This window comes from Cololabis saira, chromosome 17 (assembly GCF_033807715.1).
Source record: "Cololabis saira isolate AMF1-May2022 chromosome 17, fColSai1.1, whole genome shotgun sequence".
NCBI classification, from domain to species: domain Eukaryota; kingdom Metazoa; phylum Chordata; class Actinopteri; order Beloniformes; family Belonidae; genus Cololabis; species Cololabis saira.
Genome location: NC_084603.1, coordinates 7855277 through 7869314, shown reverse-complemented (window position 1 = coordinate 7869314; position 14038 = coordinate 7855277). Strand labels below are relative to the sequence as shown.

Genomic DNA, 14038 nt, shown 5'->3' with positions numbered 1-14038 from the left:
TTGTCTTAGTTTGGCCCTAATACTCCGCCGTAAGGAGCAGCACGCTGTTTTTTTTTTTTAATATACTTTTTATTTTGTCTTTTTCAAGTTACACAGAAAGGAAAGAGGGAAAAAAAAACAATAATAATAAAAAAAACCCAATAATAATAAAAATAAAGCAGCACGCTGGTTTAAGTTTGCGTTGATGACACCTAACTATGGCTGTTAAGCCGGGGTGCAGTATTGCAGCACGCTGGCGAGATGAAAATGCGCGGGGGAGACATTATACAAGCTGACCTCATAAAACCACCGCTAACATCTGCTATAATAAGATGAAGGATGCGCTATGAGCTCTTCATTCAAGTGCCGTAGGTGGAGGTGAAAGGCCGTCCTATTGGTGCTTTAATACACAAAAACTGTGAAGTTAAATCTTTATAACTGCAAATCATTCACAGAGTCTGAGATTAGTCAGATTAAAATGGGCTGTCAAATTGGGAAAGCAGTTTTATGTCCTCTGTTGGCATGTCGGTGTTAACAGAGAAGGGATTTGTACAGTTTCGATAGCAAATCAACGTGGGCTAGGCCCAAAATATTGTATTTAACAGATGGTAATTTCTTTGCTCCATTCCAGACGTGTGAATCAGGCAGAAAATGATGCTTGACGCAGACCAACACTGCATTTTTCTGCATCTTTGCATATATCCCACTTGGAAATGCCTGCCCGGCCTCAGTTTTCTCCCAATGACAGACCCATGAAAACTAGATTGATGCGGCGGAGGAGAGTTGCAGCGCCGGCTCAGAATGTAGTAAAAGCTGAGCTGCAGTGTTGTGATGGCAGCGTCCGGACGGGTGCACCGTAGGAGAACGGTTGTTTTAGAGAGAGCGAGCTTCAGCCTGCAGAGCCGGCGTTTCAGCTGCATTCTCGCGTCACAACTTCCATAACCAAGCACTTCCTTTCGTGAGAGCTGCAGCGCTGTAACAAAGACGCACACCCACAGAGCGGCTTCCACTGGTTGTGTAGACGCTAGGCCGGTTTAACCCGTGTTATTACTAACACGACCAAACATATATGTTATTTGACATTAAATCACTGAAAGCTGATGGCTGCTTTCAGAAATTTGAAAACGTGCCCGTGTAGCAGCGAGTCAGTGGGTGGTTCCTGCTATTTCTGGATTTCAGTGATGCTAAGAATGAGCGCTGTAATCAGTACACAAACGAAGAGAAATGCACTCAGACACTTTTTTCTTTTTTCTCCTACACGATCCCTCCTCTGCTCTCTGACGCTCGCTCACCACTTCTCCCTCACACTCATGCTTTCACTCTCCACGGCTTTTCTGAAGGACTCGGAGGATGTTGTGCGTGTCTTTTGTACAATATAAACAAACCAACATTACATATGCCTCTAAATAGTTTTTGAATCGGTGTTATGGTTTCATGGGCATGAAATCGATGAGATGAGGTTTGCAGGCTTGCAGTTATACACTAAATTTTGATTTCAAATGTTTTTTACACCAAGATGCCGATTAATTAGAAGTAAACATTTGTTATATGGACACGGAAGTTTGTAAAACGTGACTCTGAATTTTGACCGCGTCTTTATACCTCAAACTGGACTGTTTTCACAATATCTGACTTTAGTTACAAATACACCAACAAATGATCCTCTACACATGCATAATTTTTATTTGTTTTGCATAAATCTGAATTCCTCAGGCGTATTTATTTTACAGGGTGACCAAGCCTGATTTACTACAACACGCTTCGCAAACATTAATTTACAAGCTCAAAACATTGTTGACTGTAATTGGAGGCCACTCGGGTTGGGCTTTAAAACTCGTCAGCCGTGTCTAACGCGTGACTCTCAGGCCATTCTGGGCCTTTCAGCCACACATTACTGTTCCTCCTGCCCTTTTAAGCCTCATTCGCTTGATACCGGGTTCAGCAACTTGGGGTAGAAATGCCTTCCCCTCAGTTTCTTTTCCCTCCTTTTTTCTCTTTTCAACAAGTCATCAAGACGGAGAGGGGAGAAGCTGCTGTTGTCATATTCAATTATGAATGAAGGCGTTTTTAATCCCACCCATTCATCTTTGCTGCAGCGGGAGATGCTGAGTTGTCAACCCATATCTCCGCTCAGCCAGCTGCTAGAGCTGCGTCTGCCCGTATTGTCAGCATCCCACCGCGAGAGCACGGTTCAGGGTAGGGCTGGGCGATATATCGAGATTTTAATATATATCGATATATTTTCAAACACGATATGGTACGAGACAATATTGTTTATATCGATTTAGAAAAAAAAAAAAAAAATGTTTTTTTTTTTTTACATTTTTTTTTTATGATTTTGATATAGCTTATTTTGTGACAAATTGACTTGAATGTTTTATTTGAGATTTGCACAAATGTTTTGTTATTTGCACAACTGTCAACCTCAGTGGAAAAGTCTGCCTGTTACTGTCTACATTGTATTTTTAAGGGTTTGCCTCAGAAAAAAATGAAGCTAACAGAGATGCTATGCTATAATGCTTTGGGGGAAACCCCAATTATGACACAGAAAAAATATCGAGATATATATCGAGTATCGCCTTTTAGCTAGAAAATATCGAGATATGACTTTTGGTCCATATCGCCCAGCCCTAGTTCAGGGCTTGTTTTTATTGCACATATACAGCGGTGTGGACCACTGTTTGGTGTGTGTACTGGTCTGTGCTTGAACCCTGCAGGTGACTGGTGATTTCTCTGTCCATCTCCACCCCAGTGCAAACACACAAACACACATGTCAGCAGTAGCTCCGCTTCCTTCAGGGGAGAGGCTGACTGGCAGGTTCACTGCGTGTGGGATTATCTTCCGAGTGGTTAGTTTGAGTCTGTCACATCACCCCGACGGGCCGGACAGGTTGATTTCTGACTGTCCTTGAGTCTCCCGGTCGTCAGGGAGCTTCCAGGGAACCCCTGTAAATTGATCAATTTTCTGTAACTGTGAGATGCTTTCAGCGGCCGGCGGCTTGCTCAGCAGCTCACCAATCCTCACGTGCAGGCGGCGGGTGGCACTCGGTGTGCTTAATGTGTTGGAAATTTCATTTACTCCTCCCCCATCTCGTTTTCTATCTGGCTCTCCTCGTCTTTGCTTTCAGCGGCCAGTGATTTGCCTCTCCTCCGCGGGGGCTTTTTCGCCTTTTCGTCCCTCTGGGGTAGCGGAGAGGGCGAGGGAACAAAGCGGGAAGAGGATCAGAATGTGTAATCACTTTTATTCTGCAATAGATGTGGGGCACTTTGGTGCAGAGGTGTTGAAAACGTTCACATCCAGTTTACTTACAGTGCACGGATAGGTCGACACCTCTCTCTCTCTTTTTCAACATGTAGTATTCATTATCTGCGTGGGCACACGAGGGCAGGTTTAAAAATGGCTGTCACATTTATGGCAGCTAATTTTTCTTTAGGTCGCCATCCATTTACCATCTGCTGCTGAGGTTAACTCACTTAACGGGGAACAAATAGCTTTCCCCCGAATTTACTTGCTGATTTACTCGTGCGGCTTCTCAACCCACCGGGCAGATGGGATCTGCTGTCTGACACCTGCCAGAGCCCTGGTTTGTGTTATCACCATAACAGACCTGCTTGTTAACAGCCTCCCGGGGCGCGATGAAGAGCCTTCCCTCCTCTTTCTGGCATATTAAGACTACTGTTTGACTTTGTGCTTGTGGAGACTTGATCAGTAACATTATTAAGCCTTTACATGACATGCAGCGACAGAAGAAAAAGGGAAAAAGAAAGCACTATTTAAGGCTTTAAATTCTTCACTTTGGGCAAAATCACAGACTTTAATTAGCCTTTCTGGTGCAAAATGTGAACGCTCAATAAAACAGTGTTTAGAATAATTCAGCATCAGTGGAGCAGGCGCTGGAGCGCTGGTGGACTGTTGCGTTAGAGCCAGAACCTTGCAAATTTACTGCCAAACATTTCTGACCCAGATTTCCATTTCGGAAACCCTTTCTGTTGAATTTAAAAGAGAACGTTTAAACAACAATATTCAGGAGATGTAGAAGTTAATGGAAAGAAAACCTTTTCACCTCGCATCATTCTGTGGGATTGTGTTGCAGCGGAGGAACGGGTGAATTGGTAGTCTGAGGGAAGGATTTAATGAAATCCCATCTCAGTGAGCATGATTGGTAGTTTTATTTGTTTTCTGTGTGCTCCGGTGATGGACCGGCAACCATGGTGTATGGCAGGGCTATTCAATTGGCGGCCCGCGGGCCACATGCGGCCCGCCAGGAGCTTTTATGTGGCCCCCGGTCATATTTCAAAAAAGGGGGTGTTTCTTGAAAAAAAATATTTTTTTATTTTTATTTTTTTTAATAATTTTATAACTGGCTACTATGGACTAAAATGGTTGTGCTCAATTCTTAATATAATATTCAAATAAGGAAATCTTGGTGGAAAGTGGTGCTTTGTCATTATGGCGTGTTTTATTAAAAGTAGGTCAATATCAATTTCATTAAGTTTGCACAATGCATGGTTTCAAAATGAACTTGCATTCAAAATAATATTTCTTTATCTGAATATTATATTTAACATTCACAATTACTAAATCTGGAGACAATTAATACATAATTCATATGTAAACTAGATATATTCAAATGTATAATACAAATGTATATACATAAGTCATCGTCTTTGAGTGCAAAATACATTTTGAAAACCCCCACATTTTCAAATTGTGCGGCCCTCTCCATACAGTCCTTTTGCAGATGTGGCCCCCGGCCGAATCTAGTTGAATACCCCTGGTGTATGGACTAGCGCCCACGCCCTGCCTCTGCCTCTGCCTCTGCTGACGACACCCACATGCAGTCTCAACACGGAGGCCCACGTAACGCAGCATCTGTGACACCCAAGATTAACCATTAGCCAGACATCTGAGTCATCTGTACATCGCTGATGAGCTGTTTCCAGTAATTGAAGCCGGTGACGGTCACACATCACTGGGAATGCACCGAGGCGAGGGAACAGTGGGGTCTGGCCCCGGTCCCTGCATTTAACCCCCCCCGTGTAAGTTCCAGGGGATCAAGTAGCGCTCAGGTGTCGAGCTCGGGGGCGGAGGTAACTGTAGTTGCAGGTGCCGCGAGGGCAGACGCTGGAAACTGATCACAGGGGAGAGTTTAGGTTTGACAGGTGTGACAGGGGTTGAATGATGAGTCCCTGAGCAGCACAAAACTCATAATACACGGGGCCATAAGTCAATCAGCTGATCAATACGGAGCAGCCAGCGGACACTTCATTTCTCAGCGAGACAAATAGTTGTAAAGTTTGGTTCTGTCTAGGTCACAAAGGTGTCCCATGATGTTGTGACACATTTACACTGTATATGCTATATAACATTTATTAAGATAATAAAAGTGTATATATCAACATAAAATATTGTATTATTGTAATATAAATCTAATAAACCCACTGAGTGTGTGTTTGAGGGTTACTAAATGCACATTTTGCTAAGTTTTACTGAAGCACACAGTAATATGGCTGAGAATGTCAGCATGGAAAAACGGCGACACAGCTTTTATTTAGTTATTCATTTATTTATTTATTTTAGATCAGTGGGGAAAAATAGTGACTTATTTATATACTTTTGCCAGGCTGTGAGTTACTGTAAAACTATTCTCTGGAGGAAGAAACAAAAAACGTTGTTATTGATGTTTGAAATATCACTTTTTTTCTTTTTCTATATTTTTTAAACTTTAACATTTTTCTAAATATACATTATTAGAAAGCAAAAGGAACATACGTTACAAAACTTTCTCCCCATTTTTCAGAAATCAACAAAACTAGCATCATTTGGGAGTGAAATTAAATATATAACCAGTTATTATAACAGTTTTTGTTAGATTCGTATTGAGGTTTTAGTACAAATGTCTGTGCTGCATGCCTGCTGATGTTATTTTGTGCTGGTTTAAAAAAAGAAAAGAAAAAAAGATGGAGTAGCTCCAACTATATTCCATCGAGCTTGCAGCTTCACAAGCAGAGAAGAAGCACTTCCTCTCCGTTGTTTGTTGCTTTTGCAATTTATCCCCAAGAAAAGTTGTCAGAGGGGACCTAACCAGTTGGGACCTTTTGTACCAGGAAGACAAAGCAATCTGGTAGAGTGTGTATACGTTCTTATGTAGGATCTGACTGTCTTTGCCGGGTAGTATCTAGAGACAGCAGCTGTTGTCTGTGGAAATCTAATCTACAGAAATAGATGGACCCCACCTCCCAGCGTACTCTCTGGGCTGTGCGCCTGGTGGCACAGAGATGTCACAGCAACCGCTCTCAGACACGCCTCAAGCACACTGCTGCACGTCGTATCAGAGGAATACATGTTAAACTGCACAAACCGCTCAGAAACACAGACTCGCTTGCAAAATATCCTTTCAGCTTCCAGATTTCAGTGTTACATTACGGTCGGATTTGTAACCTTTTTGTTTTAGTTTCAGTCTGCTTGCATTGTGATCTATACTTATCACATTAGCAGCATTGGCCAGCGTGGGTTTGGCTCTGGCGGTCAAAGAGAATGGACTCTGATGTTTGAAACAATGGCCCGCACTGCAGGATTCCTGTTGATTGGGCCGAGCATTTGGCTGCAGCGTTTATAAAGAACCATCACAGTTATGAAGGCCTTTATATCTCACTGTTTGAGCTTATTGACGAGACATATTACTCTTAAAGTGTATTCATGCAGCAAGATTGCCGTCACATTAAAAGTGTGACAAAGTTTCAGAAAAATATCTCGCTTTATGGGTTTGAAAAATCCACCAAAGCTCTTTTCCCTCTGTGGTAACGTAGCTGAGAAGATATTACTGTCACTTCACCCAAAATGTTACATTCACCAGCAACCTAAACCCCCTCCTACAGGTTGATGGTGCATGCCTGGCCTGTTCTAGATAAGAAGAGTCAATAATCCTGTTGCAACATGCCATCTCAGCACTAAGGTTCATGGCCTATCTTAATGTTAAAGACCCCGGCTGCGTCTGGAAGTGTTACTGTGTTATTACACCCGGCTAAAGCTTCACCGCTCATTGCTTCACGAGTGTGGTTTCGTGTTGGAAGTGGCCCCCTCGCTGACCTTATGGACTTCTCCAGATGTATTCAGAGGACTGTTGAACGCATTTCTGAATAATAATGAGTGTTTCATAAGCTGTCCTCAACTTCCTTCTTTGCAAGAATGACTTCTGCTAGTTTTTTATTTCAAAACAATAGCATGATGCGTGTTTGTTGCCAGAGCATGTCGCCAGGGTAATCACTGAGCCTGATTGGTCGTGGATCTCTGCAGGTCTGTGGAAATTATTCAGAAGATCAACTACAGGCTTTATTCTTTAGTGTTTTGTATTGCTCTTCTCCTTTACAGAACCTCGTGAGCATAATCCATGCACTGTCTTGTACAATGTTATTCAACAAGGCTGAAAGCCTTTAAATAAAGGAAAGTTTTATGTGTGTAATGAAAGAGAAAAGGGAAATCTGGCGGAAAGGGCATAGTTGAGGTGCCATTAGAGTTAGTGTTACACCTCTCAACAGTGGTCATGGTTATGAATATGACTATGTTTATGCGTTTTATGTGGCTGGTGTATTAAAAAGCCATAGAAACACGATTTTATTTCTACTTTCACAGTAAAAAGCCTCTCTTTTAACACGATAAGTTGCTGTTGCAGCTCCAAATGATGTGCAGTTTGTGAGGATCGATCCTCCTCTTCCCATCAGGGCGTCAAACTCGTCCCAACTCGGCCTGAGGTACACCTGAAAACATCGGTGAACAGCTGCAGCTCCTGGACTAAGTTGTTCTGTTTTTTTTCTGTGATGGTAAAAGACAGCTTGTGTCTCATCAGCTGGGAAAAACTAGTTATTATCTTCTATCCGCGTTGTGAAAATCTTTTTTTGGTCACTTGGCAACTGGCGCCCTGCATCGGCACAATTTGCAGCAGCAGGTTTCCGTGTTCAGTAAGCAGTTTTACTGCGTCGTAGGTGAGTGCAGCCTTCAGATGGGCGACCAGCCCCCGTTATGAAACAAAACAGCAAATGATAGACATAAAACATAATTTAGCAAATGTTTCCCAGCTGTTCTTTGACAGAGTGAACTTTTCCATACCTTCCCACAAGTTCACACGATCCCACGGGAAGGTGCTGCATCGTCGGATTTAATGTGATTCCCCGTTCAATAAACACATAAATGCATTTAAAACAGACCTGAGCCGGAGGTGGGAGGAGACGGTGGTTTGAAATGATACCATCTTTTTACAGTCCCATACACCGACATGGAACTAGACCGCAGCCCGTTTTATAGTGTGTCATAAGTTTGAAATCACCTTTGCATGAACACATGCAATATTCAATCACTTCAGGAAACTCATGAGCTGGATCTGGTATGGGCAGCACGGTGGCTTGGTGGTTAGCACTGTTGCCTCACAGCAAGAAGGTTTCTCCCCGTGCTTGCGTGGGTTTCCTCTGGGTACTCCGGTTTCCTCCCATAGTCCAAAAACATGCATGCTAGGTTAATTGATCATTCTAAATTGCCCGTAGGTGTGAGTGTGAGTGTGTCTGGTTGTTTGTGGGGACTGCGGGTGGAAACTAGCATTTCTGCTAAAAACCTGGTGTATTTACACTGCTTAATGTAGTGTTGTCCCGTCTAAATAAACTTTGAAACCCCTCCCATTCACACCCGCTTCTTCCGGTACAAACCGCACCGAACCAATCACAACGGGGCTCGGGCCTTTATGCAGTGAACCACTATTCAGAACAACCAAGATGGCTGCAGAATAACTAATGACACTTTGAATCATCAAGTTTTTGATGCAAAACCAACTTCACTGCGTAGCATCTCAAATGTCACAGTCGATGGCAACCAGTGCGACGGCTGCTCTGCTGTGATCAGACGCTTTGATTGGGTGAAGACCCACCCGTTGGGATACAGAAACAGTTTCTTCTGCGTTCTTCGGAAATGCTCCCTATAAACCAAAGTTGAATCCAGAGGGACCAGATAAATTATTTGGATCAAAAGATAAAACCATCAGGGAAACTGGTTTTGCATTGCAGACCAAGTTTATTTTACTCTGAACAAGGTCATGAAAGGACGGAACAAATCCACATTTGTTTTTTTCAGTCAGGGAATCAACCCCTGTTGCCCATTTAAAGGATTGCAGATCAAAAGCAGTTTGGCATCAGTTTGTCTGTCTTTTATCTGCAGTCTGTGGTTTCTCATGGTGTTTCATGGAGCAGGCTCGTAGAGAGGTTATCAGGGATTTTACTATTAAAAAATAAAAACACAATTGTGTTTAGTGTTTATTAAATGGATTCTGCAATTAAAAAATATATCCTGAAAATGAAAATTAACTTTAAAGAAAATGATGTCTTTGTTTAGTAATTCATTTATATGAGCTAAAGTGTTTAAAACTCAAAAATGACTTGCATACTTATTTTTCTATTACAGTTCAAACCCACTTAGTAAACATTTAGGTTTTATATGTAAAAATGTCCTAAAAAAGCGACTGAGACATCTGGAAAAGCAGCTTATCATATTGTTTTCATTGTCCTTCGTAAAATCACTTGAAAACGTGTGAGTAATAAAAGTAAATAAGGTCTGGTTTTATGTTGAGCATCTTTGCTCCTCAAATAAACAGATTATGGTGGAAGATTCTCAAAACGTAATCTCGCCCTTTTCGTATTTCTGCTCAGTGTGGAATGACGGCGTGTTTAAAGACTAAGCATCCTGGGAAATAAAATAGCATGCTATCACATCCACTCAAAGACCAAAGGAATCCTCATACATGGATATAAAATGAGTAATAAATGAAGTGTGCTGGTTGTTGGCACAGTTGAGATGCTCCTGCGGTTAAAATTGCACTTTGTCTAATCTTTCCTCTGCGCTGGGAGGCAGGAAGCATGTGAGTGAATACTTTAAAGGTGAAAGTATTTTTGTTTTTCTGGTCTCTGTGTCATGATTCTCATACACTTGACCACATGCGCACTCATTCATAATTTCATCTATGTGAGGACAGACATGGACAGACATGGACCATCATCCTCTGAACCCTCCAAGACATGTCCATCCCTTCTGAGAATCTGTCCCAAACTGAGGAGTGTAGTGAGGGCCGGTCCTCTCTTTTAGGGCTGGGCGATATATCGAGATTTTAATATTTATCGATATATTTTCAAACGCGATATCGTACGAGACAATATTGTTTATATCGATTAAAAAAAAAAATATATATATATATTTAAAAAAATGTTTTTTTATTATTTGGATATAGCTTATTTTGTGACAAATTGACTTGAATGTTTTATTTGAGATTTGCACAAATGTTTTGTTACTTGCACAACTGTCAACCTCAGTGGAAAAGTCTGCCTGTTACTGTCTACTAGGGCTGTGCGATTAATCGATTTTAAATCTAAATCGGATTTATTAATCAAAATCGATGTTAAAAAAGGAAAATCGGAAAATCGATTTTCCTTTTTTGCAGCTGGCTGCATTACAGACAGAGCTCGTCTAGTCATCTTTGTTTGGTCAAGAACATTGTAAATGTTATCACTTTACTAAACTCAAGGAGGATTTACAGTATCTTTCAATTGCACTTCATTCCCAATAGGGAAATTTGTTTGGTATTTTTCTTTAGAATAAAATATTTTAAACAATTTATTCCATTGTCTTTTGTAGTTTTACCAAAAAAATCGAAATCAAAATCGAAAATCGGGTTTTCAGAGAAAAAAATCGGGATTTTATTTCTGTCCAAAATCGCCCAGCCCTACTGTCTACATTGTATTAATTGCACAGTGTATTTTAATTTAATTGTTATGCAGGAAAGGGATATTTGTTTTATTTTATTCAAGAAGCATTTTTATTCTATATATGCAGGCAGTTTATTTTTATTTCATTTGTTTTATACATTTTGATATTGTGCAGACCTCTGTTAATAAAGGAACCTGTGTGACATTTGGCACGAGGCTTTGTATTAAAACTGACTGTTTTTTTAAGGGTTTGCCTCAGAAAAAAATGAAGCTAACAGAGATGCTATGCTATAATGCTTTGGGGGAAACCCCAATTATGGCACAGAAAAAATATCGATATACATCGAGTATCGCCATTTAGCTAGAAAATATCGAGATATGACTTTTGGTCCATATCGCCCAGCCCTACTCTCTTTCATCCCCAGGTGTCCCCTGCAGCGACAGAGACTATCTCATGTACTTTCCAAAAACAGATGCAAGTAAACTGCACGTGATACTTTTACTCTTGTGCACATTCAGCTTCCTTTTCTCACAAAAAAAGAAATAGCTGAGGTCTGTGACAGGAAAATGAAAAGCGATATCACTTTCATGTGTCAGTGTTTGGAGCCTCTTTGTAGATGCACATGGGGCTTATTCTCAAAATAGAGAGCGAACTGCTGATTTGGGTCTGTGCAGAGATTGTCTGCTTTTGTAGGAACTAATGATGAGGCTTGTTTTTTTTGCATCTTTCAGGAAGTACTGCCCGCTCCTTTCGCCCGCCAGGCCGTCAGGAGAGCACACGGCCTGCGGTCAGCAGGCCACTCCACACTCTTCACCCAGCCTATCACTGCCCTGTCTCCACAGGTTAGTTCTCCTGCATGCCTTAACATATAAAACCACATCATTCCTCATCTTTGCTATTGATTTCTGTGGCATTTAATGATGTCAACAGTAAGTCGATATTTCGTTGATATTGTGTCAGATCGGTGTGTCTGAGTGTGTCTGGCTCATTAATGTGGCATCAGTGACCACCAGCCTTTCCTGACCCCGTCATCCACTATTGCTCATGTTTAAGGCATTTGTGGACATTGTAGTACCATTATGAAACCAAGATTTAGATCGTTGCATTATGGATGGAAATGTGACGGCTGTACATTGTAACCTGTCTGTCTCAGGAAGGTACCGAGTATAGATTTTTCCCATGCAGTCACTTAAATGCTTAAATAATGAAAGAAAATCCCCAGTGTGGATGTATCTTAGAAGTATCTCAATCTAGATGTACTTTTGTGTGGATATGAATGACTAAATGTCATAAAACATCCCTGTTGGTGACAGTTATGAGCTGGGGTATCACTTATTTTCAGCCTACCAGTGATTAGCGATGGCAGCTGTTTATGGAGAGGCTTTGATGGTTGATGAGGCAGCTGGACAGCAGCCTTTTGATAAAGATAATACTGAAAAGGATCTATTCAAATGCATAGAAAAATGTTCAAAGCAGAACCCGCCACCCTCCCACTGTGGTCTCTACTCCGTGACCTGACGCTGCAGTTTGTTTGTGCACGTATGAAGCCAGTTTCCCAATCATGTCCCATTACACTCTGCAAATCATTGATACTCTGACGAGCATGCAATCAGATTAGAAACGCGGGACAGTGATGCATGTCTGTAACATTTGTCCTGGGGTTGAAAGCAAATTTGGAAGCGTTAATCATGTCATTTCACCGTGTTGCACCTCAAAAGGAAACTTAATTGCTCTGAATGGGTTCAGCGTTACATTGCTCATAACAATTTCCACAGCAGAGAGTTGCTTTCTTTCTTTCTTTCTTTTGCATCTGCACAGCTAAAGTAGAGTCGCATAATTTATCATCATATACTTGCTGTTTATTACACTTTCTAAACTGCCTGGTTCTCGTGGGGCTTTCGAGCTGAAATTTGTTATCAGATGAAATGGATGCGTCCCCGTTATTGCATACGAACCAAATTGATTTCTTCCCCCAGTTGTATATTTGACTGGTTGCCATCTGCTGTTGGAGCTCATTGCTGTTGCAATCCGACATCATCTGTCTCATTTCTGCACGGCAGAATCTGAGACGCCACCCGCAGTCCGTGTAAATCTGACCCACTTTGCCTAAAACTTTTTGGGGGTTTTGGTGCATTTAGTCGCTGTTCAGAAACCTTTTGAACACGGCGAGTGACATTCATCACCAGATGAAGTTCAAAGGGAAATGCTGGCGTTTGAATTTCCATTTGCTCTTGCACCTTCTGATTTATCTGTGCATGGTATTACTGGAGGATTAGCGCCCGCGCTGTTCCCAGCACCGGGCGTTGTATCCGCGTCCTCCCGATGGAACTCGACAAACCCGTCACAAGATCCAACAGTGTGACTTCTCGACGATGTCACTTTGTCCTTCGTCGCGTCTCCGTCTTCTTGGCTTCCCTGGACAACAACTCCTAGCACTTAGTATTCTGGGAGTTGGGGCCAGTCAGAATCCAATAAAGCAGACGCATTATGTTGAAAAGATCAGCTCAAGGTTAAGTGTGTATATTTCTCTCCTGGAAATGCACTCGGCCTACCAACAAACTTGGACGGGATGAAAATGTTATAATGAGAACAGGATATTTATGCCCCGAGTGCCTGCAATCCTTGCGCGGTGCAGAGCAGTACATTATCTTAGCCCCCCTCTGTTTTGGTGTGTTTGTCCCGCCGCTTGAACCAGAGAGGTGTTTGTGCACGTCCAGCGTGCTCTGTTTGCGTTGGTGTGGGGGTATTAATGTGCCATCGGCCTAAATGAAATAGAGAATGCCACCATGGATTTGCACCGGGTGGGTTTGGCGGGGGTGACGGGGTGAAAAAAGAGCAGAGGCCGTCTCGTGCTTGTGTGTTGTGCTGCAGGAGAGACTGTGGTGGGAGGTGTGTGAGCGAGAACAGAGGAAATGTATAGCGGTACATTAATTACACCCACTTCTGTACAGTGAGAGCATCTGCCATGAGTTCAAGGCGTCGCTCACGGTGCTGGAGCAACGTCTGATGGCGAGCCAGTCAGTAGTCCTGGGTTTCTCTGCTCCTTGCATGTATCCTCCAGAGAAGGATGTTTGTTCAGGTGACGTGGAGGAGGGAGGAGGCCCAGGAGGCCCGGGGGGCCCAGCAGGGACCGTCTGCCCTGCCAGGTCGTCCTGCCTCCGCTCCGTACAGCTGAGGATAATATTTTTATAACGGCAGCAAAAGAAAGAAAATTGTGCTGTGCAGGAACTCTACACGCTTTAAATCATGTTACATAAACTTGTTAGAGCTGGTCTACATGTCTGCTGCATCGTTGGGTTTATTTAATCAGTGCTGTTC

The 14038-nt window shown here is 42.3% G+C and overlaps 1 protein-coding gene across 1 annotated transcript in view; it reads left to right on the top strand.

Annotated features, from left to right (window-relative positions):
• Nucleotides 1-14038, top strand: part of mcu (mitochondrial calcium uniporter) — a 65194-nt gene that overhangs the window by 15404 nt on the left and 35752 nt on the right. Inside the window, exon 2 of the mRNA XM_061746239.1 lies at nt 11452-11562. Coding sequence (XP_061602223.1) covers nt 11452-11562 — 111 coding nt within the window. The remainder of the gene's footprint in view (nt 1-11451; nt 11563-14038) is intronic.